This window comes from Nestor notabilis, unplaced genomic scaffold, assembly GCF_000696875.1.
Source record: "Nestor notabilis isolate BGI_N333 unplaced genomic scaffold, ASM69687v1 scaffold140, whole genome shotgun sequence".
In the NCBI taxonomy this organism is placed as follows: Eukaryota; Metazoa; Chordata; class Aves; order Psittaciformes; family Psittacidae; genus Nestor; species Nestor notabilis.
The window spans coordinates 232,784-258,200 of NW_009911411.1; the positions used below are offsets into that span (position 1 = coordinate 232,784).

Genomic DNA, 25,417 nt, shown 5'->3' on the forward strand with positions numbered 1-25,417 from the left:
AGTACTAGAAACTTTCCTTATGGTAGATTAAAATTCAGCAGCAAGACGTTTTTTCCCAGCAAGGAATTAAAGGGAGCCTGAATTGAAGCCATTCTAAACCTCTGTGGGTTTGGATTTATTTTGTGTGCGTGTGGTTTTTAGAAAGCACATTGCTCCTGGCAGCTTGGAGTAAGGGCTCAACTCAAAACGTAAAGCCCTCGTCCCCAGTCGGGACTTGTTGAGTACAAGGAACTAAAACCTGGTCAGTGTCAATCTCTCTGCTCCTGCTGGGTATCTCACAGCCTGATACAGCTCCATGTATCTGCACTTACCTGGCAGGACTTGTCAAGAGGGAGGTAAGAGCTTCGTGTCTGTTCTTAGGAGTTTCTTGCTGCCCAAACACAGCATTAGCACCAGTCTCCTGTCCCACAAGGCCGGTGAGAAGCTGGGTCTCAATGTGGGGGCAGTAAATGGTACCTTGGTTCCAGCAGAGAAGGTGGCACCAGAGGCAGCACCTCTCCCACCACTGCAGCCCCTGAGGGACCTGCCTGCAGGACACCAACCACTCCTGTTCTCACAACAGCCTGTGCCAAAACTCAACCAGGATGACCTCAGGCAGCAGATGAGCTTTAATTGGAACCGACTCAAAATGGACTCAACTGATTTCTCCTTCTGCTACCCCCTTTCTTTTATTTCTGCTCTGGTTTTGAGAACAGTCCTGAGGAGAAGGACATGGGGGTGTTGGGTGGTGAGAAGCTCCTCACGACCTGGCTTCAGTGTGCACTTACAGCCCAGAAACCACCCGTGTGCTGGGCTGCATCACCAGAGCATGAGCAGCGAGTGGAGGGAGGGGATTCTCCCCCTCTACTCCGCTCATGCACATGATCAGGTACCATTCAGAAGCTGAACATTTACCAGAACATTTAACTTAACTGTATTAATCCTATCAGGATGCCCAGAAAAGCTCCCAAAGGACTTACAAAGTTCAAGGATGGCAAGATGTTCTTCCCCCAAAGTGCCATACAGGTCACACAATTTAAACCAAACTGCGAAGACCCCCAGAACACAAACTTCCTGCACAGGAATTTGCAGCAATCCTTATTTCCATGATAAATCAGGCCTCACCACCAGTACTTCTTGAGACACTCCACTGCACTGCTCCCATTCCTACAGGAGGAACCCACTGGCAAGGCTGATGACACTCATCCTACCCTCTGTGCTTCAGCTGGAACCTCCTCCTCTCTTAAGAGATTAATTATGTTCTAGCATGAACACATCATCTAAAGCCAAGTTCAGAAGAACCCACAGGCTCTTGAATCACATTAGAACTAGTACCAGTGACTTCATGAGCACCCATAAAGCGCAGAACAAGTAACAGGTAACTTTCTGTGGCACTCAGGATACCTATCACAGCCAAAATAGGAAGTCTCTCAGTTACGTGCAGGTAAAACTCCATTAGATCCTACCCATGCAGAGGAGGTTGCTGGCTGCTCTGGTTGAAAAGTGGCACAAGTGAGGTGGTTAAAAGCCCAGGTACTTCCGAAGTCATGAGAGAGAGAATTCGGGCTTAGCTACTACTACTAAGCCCAAGATTCAATAGGAGGAAAAAGAAACCCAGAGAGTCCAGTGCACACATTTGGTTGTATGAATTCAATGGGGGTGGGTAGGGGCAGCAGTTGGAGGTGGTCTGTGTGCATTTGGGTCTTTTCTCTTTTTAAACGTTCTTTCTCCACTTCAGAACACAGTTATTTGGGTATTTACTGGACACGAGCCATTCTTAAGACTTAAACCTCCTGCTTAAGAGATCGAGCAAAATAATTACACTGCTCTTCTAGTAGGCACAACAGAAATATTCACAGAACAGGTAGAGGACTGCTTGACCCAGTTACCCAGAAGAAACACCCCAGTGCATGTATGGGCATTTGTGGTCAGGGACCTGCAACATCCAAACCAACCACTTTCATGATAAAACGATGCAAGACAAAGTGAGAGATCTTTTCTCCAGTTCTGCCAGCAGTAATGTACCTCAAGACAGAGCACATCTTGCAAACACTTCCAGAGGAAATGCCTTCTGATTAGTTTGAAGAGCTAGCACCTGAAGCCAAAGAGACTATTCAAATACAAACTTTGCTCTTGTGCATATATTCAAGCAGACAAGTGTCAAGAAGTCTTTGAGAATAGTGCTTGAGGAACAGCACTAATACATTGCTTTATATACTGGCTTTTCTCTCCCTGTGCATATGCAGTTTTGATTAAGTATCCTGTAAAGGCTAAAGAAGATGAAGCGCTCCTGTGCAGGCAGCAGTCAGATATCTGAGCCCTGCATTTATTATAGGACTTTTGGAGGTTTCCCTTAAATGTGTGGGACTCAATCGTAGCAATGCAGGTCACATTCTACAGGCTTAGATTTTGGATTCACTTACTCATGAAGGGAAAAGTTTCACTAGAACTGGGAGTTTAGCAAAGGGAGTTCCATGATCTGGTCCAGAAGGAAAGGATGGAATTGCATACAGATTCAGTGATACTCGGTTAACATGTGAAAGAAGGTTAAAGAGTAACACCCCAGGTTATGATCTGAGCAGAACTGGTCAGGATGCCATCTGCAGGGGAAGAACTTCAATTTACTTTTTAAATTTTCCATGAATTATTTCTTCTCTTATCAGAAAGCAGAAAATGGATCTCAGTTTTTCTTTTTTTTCAAAGCTTTTCACAACTTTCTTAGATCTTTTCTGGAAAAAAATAGAAAAAAGACAGATTTTATGGTAAAGTCTGTGGTGAAATGGTGAGATATAAATGATACCATCATATTTCAGGGGGAAGGGAGGAAGGCTGTTTTCACAGAATAAAAGCATGCAAAACAAGTATTATGAATTGCCTGTAATTACCTAATTACCGCCTGCTTAAGACGACACATGTCAGTGTTGCTGGACTGGGGTTTCTGGTTGTTGGCTGGCTTTTTGGTTGGATTTTTTTTCAGGTTTCAGTTGTTTGGGCGTTTTTTAGTGTTTCTTTTTTTAACAAAGGCAGATTTTCTTCTGGATGGGGAAGGCTGATGTGATGGGAGGGAGCATAAGCACCACAGCACTCAGTGATGGAAGAAAGGATGCAGGAAGTCTGACCACTCTGCAACTGACCTAGCCTGAGTCTGAGAGGGAGATAAGAATGCAAAAGCTGACGAGGGTTATTTGTCAGTATTTGTCATAATCTTGGGCTGTGTGAAGACCTTATTTATACAGGTTGACTTTCAAAAGTATACTTTCCATATTAAAACAAACAAAAGAGCAAAACCTGCATATATTCAGCATCTATCGTAAACGTGTCTCTTTAGATCTCCTTTCCAGAAGGGGTACTTCTCACAGGACCGAACTCCACATCTCCTTAAAGGCTGAACCACCTCCTGAGGGACTGCACCTCAGGAGGGCAGGTCTTTGAAGTCTAAATGGGGTTCAACTGGTTCAACCTCAAAGGTTGTGTGCCCGGCAGGTCAGTTCTTCAAGACTTCATCCAGTGTTGCTCAGGCTTCTTGTTCTATTTGCAAAGGTTCAAAGCAATCATTTTGGCAGCTTGGATTTACAAGGGTGTTGCATGTTGACCCTACATCGACAATTTTCTAGGGATGCAAGCTAGGCTGGACTCAGTGCTTTTCCCAAGGAAATCCACACATTCTTCTGCATTGCACCAAACGCAAGGGTGAAATCGTGTCTATCATGTTCCACTACACAGAAACGTAGTGTTCAGATACATTTTCTTGTTCCCAGAATTATTACTTTAAGCTTCTCATAATAAAAATTGTACATTTTATAGGTGGCACTCCATGGTTGGCTTTAATTAGAGCAGGTATAAACCAAGTGATCAATGTCACATCGAGCAATTCAATAACGTTATAGCAAGCAACTGACACTCTATTGCACAACACCCATCAGACAAAATAACTGACAGTGCCTCAATCAATTGATGTAAGTGAAATAAAGTCATTATATGCTGCTGGAGTACCAGAGGATCGATACCTCCCTCAAATACAAACATCTCTGCCTGGCTTTGACATTAATTACCCACAAATGTCTCCACGTTGATATGCCAGTGGGAGACCATTCTCCTATGACAGCATTTAATAACTCTGGTATTCCCCATTAACCCTGACTGTGCTGACCTTACATCTCCAACAGCCTCCACTCAGGACATGTCTCAATTCTCTCCCTTCCCACAGAAAGAACCTGCAGTTGTATTTGTGTCTCGTGTAGTTTCCTATTTCCCTTCTTCTTTTGCTGAAAACTATGTCCATTGGACTTGGAGGACAGAATCAAGCTCATAGATAGGGTGTATGGTAAATGCCAGGAATTCCACTGGCACTTTGTATCTACCAAGGAGTCATTCGTGTCACCTACTGTCACTGTTGACATAATACATGCCAGCAGTACTTCCTGGCCTGTGATGGCAACAACATTAAGCTTTCGCCTGAAGCCCAAAATAAAAACAATCAATAACATAGGAGAAATAAGCATTGTGGGAGATGGCATTTAGCTTTCCAGCGAACAGCAGGATCAACGGGGATTCTCTTCTTGTGGATTAAAGTCTCCATTTAAAACCCCAAGACCCCAGAGGGATCTGTCAATGTCTAATAAGGTGTGAGATCACTGCAAAGATATTTCTCACATTGAAGGAAGAAACCTACTGTATTCAGAAAGCTATTTTAGCTACATTTTAGAGAACTTCATAGCCAGGACAGGGTTGAAATCAACTCATGAGCCCAAATTATTGGATGGACAAGTGCACATAGACACTGACCATATCTGGTGCGTTTCCTTAAGAAAACAGACTGGAAGTAACAAAAACCCCTTTATCTTTCCCAGTGTTGGATAAAATTAAAAAATAGGATCTCAAAAGGCTGAAATATGGAAAGGGAAAAAGTCTAAAGAAAAAACAAAACCTAATGCCAACGTAAAGAATTATACTACAAAATCATGGAGTTAAAGCAGCCTCGTATCTTCAAGCAAACGAAACAAGTAGCTTGAGACATGAGTTTGTGTTGTGTTGAATATCTAAAATATCACCACATGGAGTGAAGTTGATGACGATACGTCAATGAAGCAAACCCAGTTGATGAAAACCATCAATCTCAGAGCTGTTTCTATGGGTTGTCAAAGAGAAGCTGATAAATGCAACACCACCAACAGACGTTAGTTCATTACCACCAGTAATGAAAACCAGAAGAGTGCTTTCACTGCAGAGAACAACTGTCCCATATTCTGGTTGCTTTCATTATCTACAAGAACCTTATTCCTCTGCATGCTGATACCCTCACAGTTCATGCCATTTCCTACCCTACACCTTTAGTAAGACAGTGTCTCTCCTGTGAAAATAAAAAGGTTATTTTTAACTTGGAGATGATAAGAGCTACCACTCTGACAGGTAGATCCAGAGACTATTTGATACTGAACTCTTAAAACACATCCTGCATAGCTGGAAGTTCCCAGCCTGTTGAAATTACTTTAAAAATTTTATAATTGCTTAAAATACAGTAAACCCAAGGTATTATAACATGATATAAAATCTGTTTTAAACCTTGCATTGGTTAATTGCACCTTAGTGTATTACAGGTTCTTCCCTGATTTAGTACCAGCAGTATACTTTTACTAGAAAAAGAGGAAAGAAGAGTACATCTAGTTTTCCTTCTGACATAAGACAACCAGAAACACAAGAATAAGCAGACTCCAACCTCCACTGAGACACTGTAGAAGTTTACATGCAAATTCAAACAGGGAAACTGTATTTTGCACCATTAAGTAGGGCTGTCTTCTGCGTAATTCAGATACCTCACCTCAGAGACAAACACTAAATCAAACTCTAACCCAGGCAAGTAGTCCTTAAGTTTTCCAGGACTGCAACAGCTGAAGTCTGGATGGCACCTCTCTTCCCAAGCCTGCAAAATAAACCCCTGCAGTTTCTCCAGTATTTGTTTTCCTCTGCAATATAAGGGACAAGACAAAACAGACCCCGAGGAACACTTCGTATGCCAGTTTTAAAAGCTAGCTCACATGCTATAATGTTCACCCAACCTGCTTTCAAAGTGTTCATTGTGTTTTTCCAGAATTCCAGTTTGAGCCTTTCCAGAACCTCGGGATGTAGCCTGAATTTCATTTTACTGCTGAGCGCTGTAAATTCATTAGATACACACTTGGTCTTCGATCTGCTCAGAACCTTATACCAACAGAGAGAAGGATCAGTTCATTAAAGGCATAGAAGTTGCACAGAATCACTGCCTGGTTTGGATCGGAAAGAAACTTAAGATCATCCAGTTCCAACCCACTGCCATGAGCAGGAACACCTCGCACTAGACCATGTCACCCAAGACTCTGAACATGAGTTGAACACATGTTCAACCTGGCCTTGAACACTGCCAGGGATGTGGCACTTACCCCTTCCTTGGGCACCCTGTGCCAGTGCCTCAGCACCCTCACAGTAAAGAACTTCTTCCTTATATCCAACCTGAACTTGCCCTGTCTGAGTTTGAACCCATCACCTCTTGTCCTATCACTACAGAAACACCCTACTCGGGCCTTCCACTATTGTATTCCCACTACCTACAAATTCAAACAATTCAGTTGCTGGCTTCATTTTCACCTCTCATAAACAGACAATTAAAACCAGAGCATAATTTGGGAGCAGCTCTAATGTCTGAGCTGACTCACTCGAACAAGCCTGAAAAAGACATGAGCCACTTCTTTAATAAATATTTTAAAATAGTAATAGTTACTTGGTGAAAAGTTAACACAAAAACACTTATCAAAAGTGGGCTGCACACATCCACGCTTCCCCAGCAGAGGCATAAGCAATGAACCACAAATTCAATGAAGACGGAAGTTCAATGAACTAATATGCTTGCCTAGTACACTAATTAAACTCATTTCAATTGCTGTTTCAAATCTCTCTTAGTTACAGTGCTCAGAACTGGGCATCCAGGTTTCTGCATTACTCACCCAAAGCAAACCCCCAGCCTTTGCAGGAAACGTGGGCTATGTCTTTGTATTCCACACTCTGTCTGCATTCACACACTTCTCTCTCCACTTCTGTCTGTGCACAAATGGAGGAGGCTCTGACATACAGCATTATGTATTTTGTACAGTGAATATACTCATTCGGTGGGAAAGATGCCAAATTTTGGTAGCTCCAGGGTATATGGGGGAGGAACAAAAGATTATGTTCCAATTTCTGTATGCTTGATCAAGTACCTTCCTTTAAGCCCCCACCATTTTCTCCTCAGTCTGCATTTGGGGCACAGCAGTGTCATTCTGACTGTGCTGGACTCTAAATGAGAGATATTGATTCCCAAAGTCCATCTGTTGCTGCTCTACAGAGAAATATTTCATACCCAACACGTTTTCCTACAGTGCTACTGACCTTGAGGTTGGGAAGAGGCTGTATAGGACAGTTAAGCTCTATACCACCTTTCCTGCGTATGATGTATATGCTGCATTGACATGGGAGCCAAAAGGAAGACATGGGCTCCAGCTGTTTGGGTTGGTGACCCTGTGGCACCAAACCATATGTAACACGAAATAGAGAGAGCCTTCTGCAGCCCAGGAACCAGACAGTTTGTGCCGACACCATTCTGCAACGACTAGTCTCAACTAGACAACTCCAGCCTCAAGCATTTATGATGACAACATCAATACTCTTCAGAGGCTGCTAAGCTTTGTTTAAGTGACCCTAACCAGCTTTGTACCCTCATTTGGCCTCATCTCCCTTGGCACTAACAATTCACAGGCTATCAGAAGAGTTACTGCCCTGGCTCTGAGATACTCTGGAGTAACTGGGTTAGATAGCATTAAGGAATGTCTTACTGAAAGCCCTAGGAAAAAAGACAAATCCTCCACTGACTAATAACTGGAAGATTATTAATCCACTGAAAGATTTCATATCAAACGTTAAAGACTTCCCAAAAAGTGACAGGATGATAGGACTTAGTACAAGAACATTTAGGCAACCGTAACCTTCATTGCACCTCTCATAAATATGCCTCAATTCAATGAAAGCTGCATTAGAAGGAGGCCCCCAATGACCAAGGTTTAAGTAAGAATCTTTTGCGACACCTGCCTCAGCAGCATGTGGCTCCTGCTGCCAAGTGCCAATTCCAGGCAGGCTATAAACCTGCCAATTATAAGTCATACACCAAAAAAACTGAACTTCATTGCTGGAATGGAATCTGTGAGCTCAAGCTGGCAAACCTACACCATTTAATAAATCAGCAGGAGCCTACAGGCATTCAATATTAGGAAGACTGAACCCATTTTCATGTGAAATAGCTCTTCCCCTTTGCAATCTTAGCCACATCTGCATACTGATCCAGCTGTGCCACTGTCATATCTGCTCACCTCTGTTCTTCTGAGTGGTACAGGTCAGTCTGATTTCTGCTCCTACCATCACAAAATACACCAGTTCTTTCCTTTTCTAGCCACATCCATCTGTCTACTCAAATCCATTTTCATTCAACACAGAAGCTAAGCTGGCTTGCCCGAAATCAGTTATCTCAAAGTCAACTGACCAATCCACACTGTGAAACAGGATGAGTTTAAAAGTAGGAGGCAGGAAGGAAAGATGGAAAAACCTTAAAATTTAATGGAAAATTGACTTCTTTGTATTGTTACATGCAGTCAGCATCTGATAACACATCATACACATAACACCTCCCTTCTGTTTCTGTTCTCCCTGTAATCCTTCTTCCTCATAACTCAGTCCTCATACAGTTACTTGGGATATTCCCATCTGTTCCAGGGGCTGCAATTCCCCCTAGTCAAGATGAAATGAGATCCTGATAGGCTTGTGCGCTTTCCTTGAAAGTGATGTCTCAGCACAAAGATTCCAATTTGGTACAATGGTGATATTTCACCTCCAGAAGTAATGACTTCATCATATTTAATACTGCCAGCGTTACATTTCTCGCAGATGAAAAAGGCTGCACTCAAGCCTAATGTATTTCAAAGAGACCATCAATTTCTCAAGAGCAGAAAAGTCTCTACCGAGTACATTGATCTTGGTTTTCAAATGGTACATTTCTGGGGCTTCTTACCTGGGTGGTAAAGAGCAGCAAAGGCCTTGTTTTCCAACAAGGTGATTCAGCACTCTGGAAACGGAGCCCCATGGACTTGTGGGCTCCAAGTAGTCCAGAACTGAAGCATTCAAAGCTACTAGTCACTGCTGGACAAAGCCTCAGCCGCTGCCTAATTCTTAGTGATTTCTGCTGTAACTTACCCATGTCTGCTGGAAACACATTACACAATATGAACATATATCAGCTAGAACATGACTGACAGGCACCATCCTCATTTCGGCCAGAAACAAGACAAAGAGAACTACATGTTTTGTAGAAGTAGACCCCATATATGCCATAACTTTTTGCCTTCTCTTCAGAACACAGTAATATCAATGAACACATCCTTGATCCGACCTCAGAAATTTAAGGTTTAATGTATGACAGCTCAAAGAGGTTTTAATGAAAAGGTATCTGTGAGTAGGCTGCTCATCACCAGTAAAGGTTTGCCACTAAATAGATTCTTCTACATCTTAAAAATGTGATCAGCTTTTTATACACGCACCAAAATAACACCAAATACACATTCTTAAAACCACAAGATTCAAAAGCCCATCAATCTGTTCTGAGGGAATGGCACTCCTGAGGTTTCCCATAGGGCTGTAATAAAAGCCTGTGGCACTTGAGAAGCACAGGTGGTAAAGGGGAAAAAGCTGCAGTCTCGCTCCTGGGAATTCTCAAATCACAGCTCACATCAGCCCTGAAATGTCTAAGTAATAAAACAGAAGTCAGGAAGCTGAAGTCCTGTTGCTGCATGATTCTTTTTGTTTCTCAGATAGGAGTGTGAGCAGTGAAAGATGAACAGTTCCTCCTTCAGATCTCAGACAAATCTTTCCACTGCAATAAAACAGACACTGCCACAACAGGTCCTGTAATATGGCTTGTCTGGATGGAAATACTGCAAGACTCACAAACATTTCTTTGGAACACTCTGTATGGAGGGGCTTACTCCATATTAAGCAGGGCACAACTTAAAAATAGGATGAAAAAGTCTGTGATATATAAGCACATGACAAACAAATCTTGCTTTACTTCAGATCAGGGCCCAAGTACGATCAATAAGAACCATCATTAGTGTAGCTTAAATGAGCAAGTTTCTCATTATACCTACATGGCTGTTAGTTGAGTGAGGGGAGATGGACCGTTCCAGACAAGTTTTCAAGTGCATGCATCTTTCTCTCCTCTTCCAGAATCATTCATCTTTCTTCCCCTGCCTGAAGCCTAATGGGAATCAGCACTGACTGGAACCAGAAACCTTTGTGCATGCCTGCATACACACAAGACACACCAGTCAGGCTACCTTGGAGGAAGTGTGAGCAGATGGGCTCCCACTAATGAGATGAAACACAGAAGCTGACCCTTCAAACTGAATGTTAGATAAAAAGGAAACAAAGCAGGCTTGGTTTACAAGCTAATTTTTTCCCAATGAAACAATTCCTCCTAACCAGGAGGAATTTTTGGGTTTTAAGAGAATAGCTATCCCAGATGCGATAAATCACAGGGTTCCCTGAAACTGTCAATGGGACGCAGTTCAGTTTTCCTGCCTTCTCATGAGGAACAAGCTGCACTTTATTTTTGCCTAGATTTTCCTTTATCTTGTTCTTCCAAAATAATACACAGGTTTTGCCTACCCATGTTGGGATCATAAAGAATTCAATTGCTTATTTAAATCATAGAATCATAGTGTCTACTAGGTTGGAAAAGACCTTTAGGATCATCCAGTCCAATCATTCCCAGCGCTGCCAGCCCCTGGGGCCTCGGCTCCCCGGAGTGTGAACACTTGCAGGGACGGTGCCTCCAGCCCTGCCCTGGGCAGCCTGTTCCAATGCCTGAGCACCCTCTGGGCAAGGAATTGTTCCCCAGCTCCAGCTAAACCTGCCCTGGGGCAGCTTGAGGCCGGTTCCTCTTGTCCCGTCCCTTGTTCCTTGGGAGCAGAGACCAGCCCCCTCCTGGTCATTAGACACTGCATCTCTTTTGTGAATGGATAAACATGAGATTTATAAATTAGAGAAAAATCCCAGGGAAGGTTGCTGCATCTTTGAATTTCACAGAGGAGTGAGCATCACTATCTGTGCTGTTACACAATGGGACGTTTTGTGTACCCACGTGTGCTGTGCATCCCCTTCCTTCAGCCTTTACAATTGCCTCTATGCCAACACTCCGGCAGTGCGTTTTGGGAATACTGTTCCCTGCTGTGCTAAGTGAAATCCAATCCCAAATAAAACACACCACTTGTGATGTGACTGTCCATGCATGCAAAGATTTGCTTTCCATTAATACGTGTACAGTAACACTGGATTTTGCAGAATTTCATTTAACGGGAACACGAAAGAACACACGCTGCAGAGGAAGTTTGGAACTGGAGTGGATAATAGAAGTAACTGTCACAGCTTTAGCAAAACATCTACAAAAACATTTAAAAATTCATAATTTAGCAGTGACAAGGAAAAAACACTTTTTTTTGGGTAATGTTCAAAATGAATAGGTATCTGAAAATATATCTGATCACTTCAAGCTGTCACCACCCACCCCTGGAATCTGGGGGTGGAAAAGAGGAGGAAAAGAACTGCTGCTGATGGAAATGCTTGGTTATTTGTTCATTGTCAGTGAGCAGAGACAGAAATAGCTCTTCAGTGTGCTGAGATGATGCGGAAATTTGTCTGTCTGAGGGTCAGCTCAGCTTATTCACAGCTAAGTAATACAAGAGGGTGCTGCTACTGTAGTTGCCTGGGAAGTTTACAGCGTATAAATTCAATGAGGTTTTAAATCCTAACACTCATGAAGTCCCTGACACATCCATCATTACCTAGTGCTCCATCTATCTAATCCAGAAGCTCCAACAAATGGGAGTTTTCCTCATTTCACACCACATTTGGTATCATCTTGAAACTCCATTTACTGAGATCAAAAGAATGGTACTTTTATGTTTATTTCTAAGCTCTCTCTGATAGATACAGAGAAAGCCACCCCAAGAAACAGATGGCAAAAAGACAACCCAACAAAAAAATACCACCAAAAAGCCTACCAAGGTATGCCTTCTCTCCAACCTTTTAGTGGCATTTCTGAAGTGCCAGTTCCAAGTCTTTGGTGCTTAATGCTATGGGAAAAGAGAAGTTAACTCCAGTCAAATTTTGTCTCCCCAGCTTTCTACAATTACCCTTTAAAGGCCATTTGATTTGATAATATATTCACCATGATACAAAATTTACATAATGTTTTTCAATGACTTATTAATATGCAAATATTAGGAAAAAGATTGAAAACGCAACTCAAATGTTCCTAAAACATGATGATGTGCTATTTAAAAATGGGGTTGGGAGTGGGGGAAAGAGGGAGAATCAAATGGAACCTCACAATCACGCAAATAAAGCACAGCCAAAGAACACAACAGGTTGAGTTCCAGACCAGCTGTACTGCAAACCCTGTGGATGTGCTAGGTATAGGTATACATAAAGCCCAAAATGGATCATTTTCAAATGCAAGGAAGTAACTGTTAGAACTACCCTTCTCTATAGAGAAGGGGGAAGTAATGGAAGGGGTGGCTGATGGCTCCACAGTTGAAAGCTGAAGGAAGAGGACAATTCCAGGACATGCTTCCAAACATCTGACAGTAAATCATAGAATAAGAGATTGGTTTGTGTTGGAAGGGACCTTAAAGCTCCTCCAGCTCCAACCCCTGCCCCGGGCAGGGACCCCTTCCACTAGAGCAGGTTGCTCCAAGCCCCTGTGTCCAACCTGGCCTTGAACACCGCCAGTGACGGGGCAGCCACAGTTTCCCTGGGCAAAGCTCAAGAATACCTCACAAATAATCCTCAAGCCTTTAAATGCCTTTAAATACAGCAAATCAACAAAATACTATTGCAGCTCAGTGATCCTCTAGTCCTTCAGGCTTATGACAATCCTGATCACAGACTGCTAGATGAAAAGGCAGTATTTCCAGACTGGAAGTACGCTGGACTCTAGGACATGAATTAAGACTACCAAGATGTAAGCCCTTAGCTGGTATCAGGGCCATGTTGTTGCTCCAGCCTGATCACAAGCTGATGTTCGCTGTGTTGCAGCAAAACACACCTGAAAAACAGTGATGTGGGAAAAAGCAGGCAGTAAAACTGAAAAGCAGAGGGTACAGTGTCCCTCAGGTTTGAACTCCTGTAGAATAAAGGATGCACTGCTTTGAACAGCAGTGGTCAGCTTGCACTATGGCTGCACACAAAGCATGTACTTGATACCTCCAATATTGTCACCTCTGAAATGCCAACCCTTTGTATTTCATATAAGAAAATACCTATTCCTTTACATTTTTACCTATTAGGTCTGGCCAAACGTTTTAAAAGGGGTCCGAAAAATTGTTTCAGGGCTTTGGTTATTTTATTCCAAGTCAAGAATCCTATTTTTCTATTGCAAAGCATGAAAATTCAAAGTCTAAATTAAAATTAATTGCAGCCTTGCTAACTAATAAATTGGGGTCTGACAGACATACTCAAACCTTTTCTCTGTAGAAAAACATTTACTTCCTCACAGTCTCTTGTGTTTGGCACTGACTCTGGTAATTTTTTTCCTCTTCCAAAATGGTTTCAGCTATTTCGGTGCCAGTCTCTGCCTTCAGCAAGACTAGCAGAGACACTGCTGTTTTATAGCTCAGTCAATTTTTCACCTATTTGAGACTTAAGGTAACTTTTCCTGCTCGGGTATACACCCTGAAATCTCTTTAAACATCTTAGGTAAGGTTTGCCAGCTACTCTTAAAGCCTCAGACAAATAGCAACTGGGCTATTTGCTAAGATACTCTGCAGCCTACAACTTGGATGATGAAAGGGTGTGCTGTTATTTCAGCTAGGACAGAGTTAATTCTCTTCCTAGTATCTGATGCAGTGCTGTGTTTTGGCTTTAGTCTGAGAACAATGCTGATAACACACCCATGTTTATTACTCAGTAGCACTTACCCTGATCAAGGACTGTTCAGTCTCTCCTGCTCTGCCAGTGAGGAGGGACACAAGAAGCCAGGAGGGAGCAGAGACAGGACACCTGACCTGAACTAGTCAAAGGGATATTCCATACCATACAACCTCATGCTTTGTATAGGAAGTGGGGGAATTGGCTGGGAGCTGCCAATCACTGCTCAGGGACAGGCTGAGCATCAGTCCACGGGTGGTGAGCAAGTGTATTGTGCATCACTTGGTTGTTTGATTTGGGTTTTTATTCCTATTTTCCTTGGATTTTCTTCCTCTCTCCCCCTCCTTTTCACCATTATCGTTATTATATGTTACTTTATCTCAATTATTAATCTGTTCTTATCCCAACCCATGTATTTTACCTTTATCTGATTCTCCCCATCCCACTGCAGCTGCGTGATGCTTAGTTGCTGGCTGGGGTTAAACCATGATGCTCTGGTCCTGCAAGCTCTGATCCACCCGGTGGGGCAAACCCATTGTGAATTCTGTTGTGCTCAGTCCTATTAGGTACAGCTCAACAATGTCCTGCCACCGACGGGGATGGAAAACTTGTATTCAGTGCCAGACAACAACTACGGACACCTGAACACATGAAGGACAAAATATGTTCCCAATGTTAATGTGAACGCGGTAATGGTAAGATGAACACACATGAAATGTCTGGTTACAAGGCCATTTTCTTGGCTTTCTGGTTAAGTTTCACGCTTAATTCTCACTGAGTGCTTGGAGAGACCCACAGAACAAACTATCAGTGACCTTGCCTTAGATTTTTACTATGCATATACCAAGTATATTTTGTGCTGAGAGGTTCTAAACTTAAAACTGAAACACAGCCAGCTAAAGAGCAATCATCCAAAGGTCTTTCTATCCACCAGAAGGAAATGTACTGCAAAAGCTTAAGAGAGTCAGTGTCACGCCAACAAACTCTTTCACACTCATATGTACAAAGCCAACCAATTATTTTTCGTGTCTCAATAATCTACTTCAGACGAATGAACAGTCCAGCATTTTTCCTTAGCTACTTATCAGTCTCTTCATGCATGCCTATAGCTAACATTATTATGCTATGGTTTTTAAGTGTCTGTCATCAAGCGGGTCTTTGATGTGAAGAGACAACAAATCTGGGTAGAGCTGATGGATGTTTTAAGTCCTTGCTCAGAATAATTAAACTGATGCTCTGTAGCGGTAATGAGGGGAGAAAACACCACCTCCAGCCAGGTTGGGGGATTATGACTGAGTAACTTAGCAAGCTGTGCACATGTAAAACACAAAGGCCCAGAGAAAACGAGCGGAGAGCTTAGTCCTGAAGGAGTGGGAACCTAAAAATGCTGGAGGCCAGAGGCCTCTTAATACACAGTATCTGAAACTGCAAGAACAAGAATAAAGTCTGTGTGCAAACTTCAGCAACGAACAAGACTCAAGGGAAAACAACCAGAGATAAATTGAGCCATGAATTTTTCCTTTAAAAACATCTTGGAAAGATCCAGGACAGAGTCATGGCTTTCCATCCCAAAGGCGCATAGTACATTAAAAGGTGTTTAGGGGCAGCTAACAACTCTTCTGTCAGAAAGCATTTATCTATCTAGTAATTCTTCATACAGAGCTCCACTTCGTTCTGATATACCCCATACATGAAATAAAGAATTATGGAAGCCTAAATTCCTACAACCACTTGGTTTCAGAGACAAAGACCAGGCGCCTGTATGGTTACACGCACATACGCCTCCCTGATAATAAACTGCCTACTGCGGTGGGCTCCTGGAGTAGGCAGCATGTAGTTATATTCCTCTAGTGACTTACCAGAATCTATAGGCACACAACTAATGCATATGGAGTGCCAATTCTCCAGGCTATTTGGAATTCCTCTTCAAAAATCAAGAATCCCCTTCCCTCTCCCTTGCTAGCACGTATTGAAGCTTTGTATTCAACAATTGTGCTATTTTTCGATTCCCAAAAGATAGCCATGGCTATCACAAAGAGACCAGAAACGTTATGAAACGAGACATTCAATTCCTTGTCACGTATAAAGAAATATGCCATGAAAATTGCATTCACAACATCTGTGCAAAATTTCTGCTAATCCAGAAATACAGAATGCTGCTCGGGGAGGAAAGAAGTAAAGCTGAAAGGGCAGTTTCAAGAGTGGTTGTACTCACTTTCTTAATACTTCTTCATGGAACCGAGCAAAATAGAACCCTGCAGACTCCTGGTTTTATTTTACTTAGCCAGCACTATAAAAGCTCTTGCTGAATGTGAACATCTCTATGGTCTGCTAAAGGCCTGAGGTTCTGTAGTTTTCTCCTGTCCCAGTTCCAGCTAACCTACGCTTCTTCAAGAAGGGCAAGTGAAGTTTAATTGTTGGAAGCTAATTTTCTTCAGCTTTTCATTAGCAAGCATTTCAATAGGAATGAAAGCGACGGATGGTATTTCAATAAGTACGTAACATCAATAATCCAGTGTTAAAAATCTGTGTCACCTTCACAGAGCAACTCCAGCCCTTCAGGTTACTCAGCATTACTGTTATTTCTACCTGCAAAGACAGAGTTTGACTGGTGAAGATTCACAGCAAAGTGCTAAGGGCAGTTTGATCATGTTTTATAATTAAATACTGCTAGTGAATGACAATTGAAGGAAAACATATGAAGCCCTCAGGCTCACATTGCTCTGTTTTCATTGTTGTTTTGATCAACTCTTTGAGAAAATACTCTTGCAAAACAATAAATCAAGGACATACCCCTCTAACTTGATCAGGAGTGACTGATGGCCAAGTCTAACCTCTCCATGAAAACAGTTCTTCCACCAGTTCAAGTGGGTATATGATCAGTTAGTTTAAAAGCAGCTTTCCACAGTATTGGTGCCAAAATTTAAGTACAATTATATAGAATCACAGAATGGTTTGGATTGGAAGGGCCCTTAAAGCTCACCCAGATCCAACCCCTGCCACGGGCAGGGACACCTTCCACTAGAGCAGGTTGCTCCAAGCCCCTGTGTCCAACCTGGCCTTGAATAACTTTGCATAAACAAAGTTAAAAAGTCTAGAAGAGTCTAAAAGGAGCTGGCTACACTTCAATCCAGAAGTGCCTCCAGTGCCTTGCAAGAAGCTTCATGTGCAGGGGCAACCTGGGACAATTAGTCGTACACTCGCTGCCTCAGATGCAGGATATTCAACCACTCCAGGAAGGGGATATTCTTTGCAAGGTCCCGTGTGCTTACCAGAATACTGCACATTTTCCAGCCTTTCCAAGCACAACCTTATCCCGGGAGCTACAGGAATTAGCAGTTAATGTTATTCTCCTGCTAACGCAATTGTCTTCACGCTCCAAAATCATTCTGACTTTTCCAGACACCAACACCTCAAGTGCACTTCTTCACCTGAACACGCTCTGAAAACCCTTTAGCTTTGCCAACACAAACACTGCTGGACTATACAAAGCAGTATTAAAATACACTGAAGGTTGCCATTAAAGCAACAGTGGGCTTTCATACATTGATTCTGTGCACAATTCCTTAAGCAACTACGTGCCTCTTTCCAAGGAGCAGCTGCAGAATTTCCAGTCTGCTGCACAGCAGTGCTGTGAAACCATTAGGGCTTACTTCAGGTTTGAGGCACAGCTTGCTGCAAAATACAAGGAACTTTGGCTACTCTTAATAAATCTGTATATGTAAAATATAAACACGAAGTGAAATGAGAAGGTTCAGAATGGATTCCAAAGGGATTTTCCTTTCATTTCAATCTGCTTAGCATTAAACTGTCCCTGAACGGTGACTAACCCTTAAAATGTAGAGAAATGGTTCCAGATAAGCAAGAAACATTTGGCTGCATCGCAGCTGTCTGAAGCTTCTTCTCCTGCAAGTCACAAATGAACTTTAAAAGCCTGAAGTTTGTTCTAAGATTTTGCCTACTGCCCAAATTAAGTTAAAAAATCATAAAATTGGGTTCCACTAACCACGTTAAACCAAGGTACAGCTGCTACTTTACCACACTATCAAACCTGCCAAAGCTACAACTGCCAGTAATCACAGGAAATCAGCTTCAAGATATTTCTTTTCAATTCTCTCATCATTCTTCAGCTTTCTCTTCTGCCAGTTCCCTAGTTCCGCACCCTCCCAGCTAACGGCTATACCTTACTCCCAAGTTCGAATTTACCAAGTTTTAACTTCCAGGTCTTGATTCGTGCTATCCCTTTCATTACCAGATGAAAGAGCTCTTCACGCTTAATCAAGTTACCTCTTTGTTGTCTTTTGATGTATTAATCACTTTCTAAAAAAATCCCTTATATCCACATGTCTGTCTTGGCCTGAAGTGGTTTTTGTGTTCCCTCACACACCATGCTTTTGATTATTACTATAATATTGGAAATTGTAATGTAATTTTAAAGAAGCTAACGAATCCTGCACGCGGGACACAATGAAGTTAAGCACTTCGCACATCTAAAACAAGTTATGGTGCCTGCTCTGAAGAGATCAAAGAGCAGACATATGGCTGTAGACCATGAGAAACAAAAGTACAATTCAGACTACTCAGCAAGTCATTAGCTTTGTATCAGGAAGGACAAGCATAGTTAACGTCCCTATAGTCAGGAATAGCTAAATTACTAGTCGTGTTTTCAAAGGAACCCTTAAAACTTAAGATCAATATGGGTTATTTTAGATCTCCCCCCCTTTGCTCATAGCTACTGAAACAGTTTTCGGATGTTGCTTATCCTCTTGCTGTCACTCAAGTTCTGCTTAATTTTTGCAGTGATTGGGAGTTACCTGATATGGTGATGGTTTGGGCAAAAGGATACAAAGGTGGATATGTAACAAAAGATAGGACAAAGGAGGTTAGGATTTATTTTGAATTATTTTATTCTATTCTAAAGCAAGGATGAAAGTTCCAGATGAAACGGAAAATTGCTACTTTCCACTAAATACCTTTTTGGCCAGAAAAGTTTTTCAGCTTCCTAACAAACATCTCCTGGTTTGTAAAACGCTTCAGTCTCCAGAAAATGGAATTGCAAGAGGAAATGTGAGAACAGTAAAAATTCTCTTATCTAATTGTATTGACTCTTTCTGGGGCTCTATTCTACTTAAATGTAAGAGGAGGAGGAGAAAGAGGAAGGTGAAAAGGCAATTCACTTTCAAGAAAGGGGAAAAAAAATCTAACACATGACATTCAGTTATGAAAGTATTGGATTTGCTGTAGCAAAAGGAAAATCAAACCAGGCAAACCCTCAGGCCAGGTCCTGCAGTGACCAATGTGCTTTTAGGGGAAGACCAAGAGAAACAAGCTACACTGCACACTAGGGACTGCGTAATGCAGAGGGAAAATCGTGCAAAGATGAGAAAGTGCTTCCTGCCCCCTGCAGCGATCAGCTTACTCCTTGAAGCATGAGATTTGATTACCTCCATCTCAGCGGGCACAGCCACGAATATCACTGTGTGCCTGCGACTGCCCAGCACGTTCTATTTGATAAAGTGACAATAACAGAAGTATTTCTAGAGCACTTCTATCCTGCAACCTGGGCAATAATTGCAATGAGAAACCTATAGCAAGAACGTGCAAATAGCATTAAAGGCATTACAATCTCTTGGCATTTAGATCTTCTCTTTTGAGATAAAAAAATCCTCTAAATTTATCAAGTCTAACAGAACCCTGTGATAATTCAATTGCCCACGACAGAAAAGCAAGAAAACCCAGTGAAGGAGTTGTTTATCTGATAGAAGCTTTAGGACAATCCATAGAGGTGACATATGGCATATACCCTTGTGGTGTGCCATAAAGCTTGAGTGCAGATTTTTGCAAAAGCCCCTAAACACCACCCATCAAAGCAACCAAATAAGAACACTGACAGTTAAACATCTGTGTCCTGCTCAACAATATGCAGAAGAATACTTGAAGCCTGACATGCCTTAACTATAGAATAACTTCAGGCATGCGATGATACTGGCTTACGAACATCTTTAGACTACTACTCTATTAGTAGCACTGTCTTGCCTCAGTGCACACAGCATTAATTTATTGGTCCTCTATCAGCCACAGGGCTCTTCACCAGCTTCAACTCTAAACCATTTCAGCTGAACCTGTATGGAGGTAAGGCCACAACCACCCTGGGAAGCTGTACCAGCTCTGCCTAAATCAGGTAACACGGTCAAGTACCACTTCAAATTCTGACGTATGACAAAGACTAGGTTTTCATGAACTCCAAATCTCCCATTAAATTTACTAACTCCAGTTCTGGAAAGTCTTTTGGATCTTGTTTTTAATTGTATTTATCTGTTATTGCCTCCCAGCAAAGCCAGGGGTTTCTTAGAAGGGTAATTCCTTCTCCCCTGTGTGTACATGTCACATACTGAAACTTTAGGGAGGAAGAGGGAAGATGGAGGCTACATTAGCTTTCATTTCTTTAAAATGCTTTGCTGAAGAAGAGCTGAATTTCCAAGACAACATCTTGGTTCATCCAAGATGAACATCTTGGAACCAAACTCAAAGAATTAAGAAGTCCAGTACCTGGATTTGAGGAAATACAAAAGCAGGAGATTTGGCCTTTAACACTTTCTCTTGAGTTCTTCCTGGGATGAACGTGTGCTTGAAAGGACCAAAAAGAAATGGCAAAATGTCTTCTTGTTGCCTGAAGGTATTTAATACAGTGGAGCAAGGGGAATGTAATCAGCATTAAAGTGCTCTTCATAAATAATGGACAGTCTAGCAGCTTTTATCTACTCTGCACTTTAAGAAAGTTTCTCCCGCTGAATATTTCATGAGCAAAAGGTCATTTATCATGGTTTTTAGATTATCCAATTTAGAAGCTGTTAGGAAAAAAGTTCCATCTTTCAGTGCAAAAAAATGCCGAGTTTTGAATTTCTAAAGAAACACTGGCAGCCCAAACACATTCTGAAACGTCTCACATACCAACTGCCCGGGACACGTCTGCCCTGACCTGTAACTAGTGAGTTTCAAGATGTCCAATCCTATTCAGAAATACACTATTTATTTTCAAGTGAAGAATAAACCTGAACGTGCATTTTCCAGACATGTCAGTTCTTGTTTGCACTTCCTGCCAGAGTAAACTGCTGATCCCAGGCCGGTTACGATGCGCATCTGCCACAGCCGTTTGCAGGGAACCTCTTTCCTGTGCATCATTTCAAAGGTGCGTTTTGTAACAGCCTTTTTAAATGACAATTAGAACTCCACATAAACAAAGCCATTAAGGAAACGTCCCGGCAAACAGGTGGATTGTCAAGATGAGCTAGAGGCAACCTTAGCTCTGTCCCCTGTGAATGAACGACTACAACGCAACCCTACCGCCGCACCCAGAGGCAGATGTTCTGTGGGTGTAGATTAGCACGACGATACAGAAGTCAGTCGTGCTGCATCTGGTTTCCATCAAGAGAACCAGCAGTGCACTTCTCCTCAGCATCAAACACCACACACCTACGGAAGGACACCACGGGAGTGGCGCAAAGCAGCGCACCAGGCACCCCAGTGACTTGCAGCTTCACTAACACCAAATCGAGTGGCTCCAGAACATTAGCAGGTAACAATCCTCAGCCAGAGATATCCTTGGGGAAATTTTCCGTTTCCTTTGTAATCCCACACATCCAAACCTTAGAGCTACTCTTAACAAAACAGAACTACAGCAACAAAAAACCAAGCCCAAACAAAACCCCCTCACTTTAACCCCCAAACAAGTGAAAAAATAAGGAAAGTTTATTTTCTTTCTAAACCTAACACAGCAAAACCAGCTTTCCTTTCATATTTTCTCCATATGGTAACTGAGCCCCCACCCCAAGTCCTCTTATTTTATCCACAGTCCCCAATTTAAAAGACCATGTATAAAAAACCATGACAAGACCTATCAGCAGAAGTCAAAAGCAATCAGAACAAACAGTACCATACATGGCAAATCATCTACATACTAACAGACCCCTGCACAGGGACAACAAACATGCCTGTGACAAAAAAGGGGTTTATTTATTGAAAGACTTCCTATGACACTGCAAAGATGGTGTCTGAGATGCCTGGATAACCTCTAGATCAATCACCTTCATTCTTCATTAGCAGCCAAGTGCAGTGCAAGCCCCATGGAGCGATGGGACACGCACAGAAACACCACATAAGAAGCTGTACTTTGGACCTCAGGCATTTTTCTGTGCATTTGTAAAAATAAAACTGATCTTTAGCACTTAATTCAAATAGGCTTACAGCTTTGTTGAGACTGTATGTTCCTCCTACAATCAGCAGCAGAGAAACTCAGACTTAAGACACTGTATTTAAAAGCTTCAGTTGCGTTAACAGCCAAATTATACTGTTAAAACAGAGCTTTTGATGTCTGTTGCCGAGCTAGTAGAAACAAGAACCCATGATACCTATAGGCTGTCCTGCTGCCTTTTGCACTGCTCTTCTCTCATTACATTCCATGGGCTTGGGTGTAAAGGTGGAAGGAAAATCTTTATTAGGGAAAAAATTCAAAAGGAAGAAAATGTCTCCGAAGGAAACAAAGCATCTCAGTTGTGTCCCCTGCTTGTGCAACAAGCAAAGGAAGCTCAGGGTAGTGCTCACCAAACCAGACTGCAGCTGGATCCAGCCAACGCTCTAGACTAACGAAGATAGAGATCTCCTTTTCTGTTGGATAGTACCTAACAATTTGTCTAGGGACTATAATCGAAGCCAAAGACAGCTTGTTTACTCTGTATTAAAACACAGTATTTCTTAGCACACTGTTAAAGCAAATCTGGTATTTAGATAGAGCATTAGATATCTAAGAGAAAACAGGATGTGCCAGTTTAGGTGAGCAATCCCACAAAGAATTACTATGATACTCCTATAAAACCAACCTATGGTCGTGGAATGTAAGACAATAAAACCTCCTACACCTGATCATCCGATGGGAAATGAACTGACCCATCTAGAAACAGTGCAGCTACCCTGCTTCATATAGAAGACACTCAAAGACGGGGTGCACATTTCCCCTACTCCATCCTCACCCCTGGGATGCCCACAAGCCAGTAAAAGACACAGAAAACCAGACATAGATATCTTGAGTGCCAGTGTTCAACACGTGACCATAGTGAGAAACGCTTCTCAGAAGAAAATTCTTGTACTGAGATGAACTTTAGGCATCACTGAACTCACTCCACAGTTCTCAGAGGGCAAACAAACAGGGCAACTTACGTAGCTCTCCTACTTTGAGTATTTCACACAGCATCTTTGTCAGCTCAATGCTACTGCGGCCAAATGGGCACTCATGCTTGTCTTCTCGACTGCTGTTCTCCAGGACAATCTGAAGGAGGAAGCAAAACAGGCACAAATCAGTTTGAAGAAGCCGTGTGGTGAAGTACTGCTCTCCGCATCCAACATCTGCAAGATAGACCAGGCTGAATTTAAGAAACTGTAATTGGTGGCCCTGTTTTCATGAACCAACTAAATGACCTACACCTGAGGCAGTCAGCAACACAGAAGCAGTGCTGCTCTATAGCCAGCTAGAAAGCTCTGCCATTCCTGTGCAATGGTGCTGTGCTGCATCACCCCTGGCTTGGAGGAACTGCAGTAGAAGCCAAAGAGAAAGAAAGTTTCATTTCAAATTTGCCCATTAAAGGAAATGAGATATAATGATTTAGAGACAAGAACACACCTAGAAGGAGCTACAAAACCCCAAAAAACAAAGTGGGATTCAGGCTCCAATAAAGGTCCAAGTGTCAAAAGACAAAGGGAAGCCCACAAAGGAAGAGAACATGCATTATGGAAGAGACTTGTGCTTGTGTGCAAAACATTTCAGGGAACTATCACTCTTGCATCAAGCCTATGAATGCTGCAGAAGCAAATCAAGCAGAGCTTTTGTATTCTCTGTTGAGTGACACTGCAAAACAAATGGAAGAAGACAATTCCTTGTTCGTTTTTACACCCATACCACACACAGTTGGATAACATTTTCCCCAGAGCCACAACTCAACAAGAGATTTCACTGTAGATGGAAAAATGAGTGACAGAACTCATTCTAACCAGCTGCTGCATAGCCTGGGGATGAGGGACAGAGGAAGAAAATGAATTTCAAAGGTAAGAGATTTTGCCAGCTCCGGAGAACCTCAGAAGCTCTCTACATTTTCGTGCACAAATGGATGTTTAGACCTAGATCTCTGCTTTTTGTTCCTCCTGTCTCCTTAACTCCCACCTTCACCATGTCCTTTTGTTGGTTGTGGGTTTTTTTTGGGGTTTGGTTGGTTAGTTGTTTCAAATGGTTCAAATCTGGCAGCAAAGACAGCTTTGCAAGAGGCTCCAAGGCTGGAAATATTCACCCAAACCCAGGGGGAGAGTTGGAGAAGAAAACTGACGCAACGCTGGATGCCAGCAAAACCTTTCCCTCTCTTTCTCCCTTCCCAGATCCTTGTTGTGACTGTTTCATGTTCCTCTTATGTGCAGAAGCCTTCTCTGTGAAGCTGTTAAAAGTGGGAAAACAGCAAAAACCCAAAAGCAAGTAAGAGAGTTACATCCTTCACGTATCATGCCCAAAGCCTCTTCACCAAGCACCTATTTTAATCCTCCTGTACAAAGGGCAGCCTCCAGCTGATACTCTGTTCCCAACACATCACCCAGTGATTACAGAATCATGGAATGGTTTGGGCTGGAAGGGACCTTAAAGCTCCCTGCCATGCCCTTTAAGGTCACTCCACTAGAAGGAAGGTTGTCCCAAGCCCTGTCCAACCTGGCCTTGAACCCTTCCAGGGATAGGGCATGTAAATGGCTGGCTGCTCTCCATGTGATGAGAGCGGATGATCACTTCATTTTATGTTCCACTGGTGTTTTTTTAAATCACCTTTAGACTTCCCAGAGACATTCAGAAAATCATCAGGGATAGGATAAATATTTGACCTCCGTGATTTTTTCCTGGCCTTTTCCAACAGGACAGTGTCAGAACCGTGTTACTCACTTTGCCAAGAGGAGCTACTTTCCCTTCTCAGTGTTTTGGGTTAAATTACATATAATTGTTCTGTATCATCTCTGGATAACAGCTGCACCAAAAACACCCCTGCATTTTCTGTTTTACGTTGCTGCAGCCACTGTTCCAGGAACACGTGAATATGATTTTGCATTCTGGATGAATCATCCTGCTTCAGCCTCTTTCATGGAGGATAGAGCTACATTTCCCTGCCCAAATGCAGGAGCGATGATAGAGCAGCACAAGCCCCATGCGAAGCTGTGTCTCAACACCTCCCCGAGATTGCTTCTCTTGTTTTATTATTATTCTGCTTTCTCTCTCACATAATAAAACATAAAATCTGCATATTGGAGCAGGGGGCTGCTTTGACACAGATTTAGATACGGCAGAGAAACACTGGTAATAAAATCAATGGAGAGGCAAAATGAAAGGGTATAAGGGGGAGGGGAAGGGAAGCACACGGATCAGAATTCCTGCTCGCTT

The 25,417-nt window shown here is 42.4% G+C and overlaps 1 protein-coding gene across 1 annotated transcript in view; it reads right to left on the reverse strand.

Moving 5' to 3' along the window:
- ELMO1 (engulfment and cell motility 1) overlaps window positions 1-25,417 on the reverse strand; it is a gene marked incomplete at its 5' end in the record, with an annotated part of 160,588 nt that overhangs the window by 114,208 nt on the left and 20,963 nt on the right. The window contains one exon of the mRNA XM_010014528.1: window positions 23,173-23,281. Coding sequence (XP_010012830.1) covers window positions 23,173-23,281 — 109 coding nt within the window. The remainder of the gene's footprint in view (window positions 1-23,172; window positions 23,282-25,417) is intronic.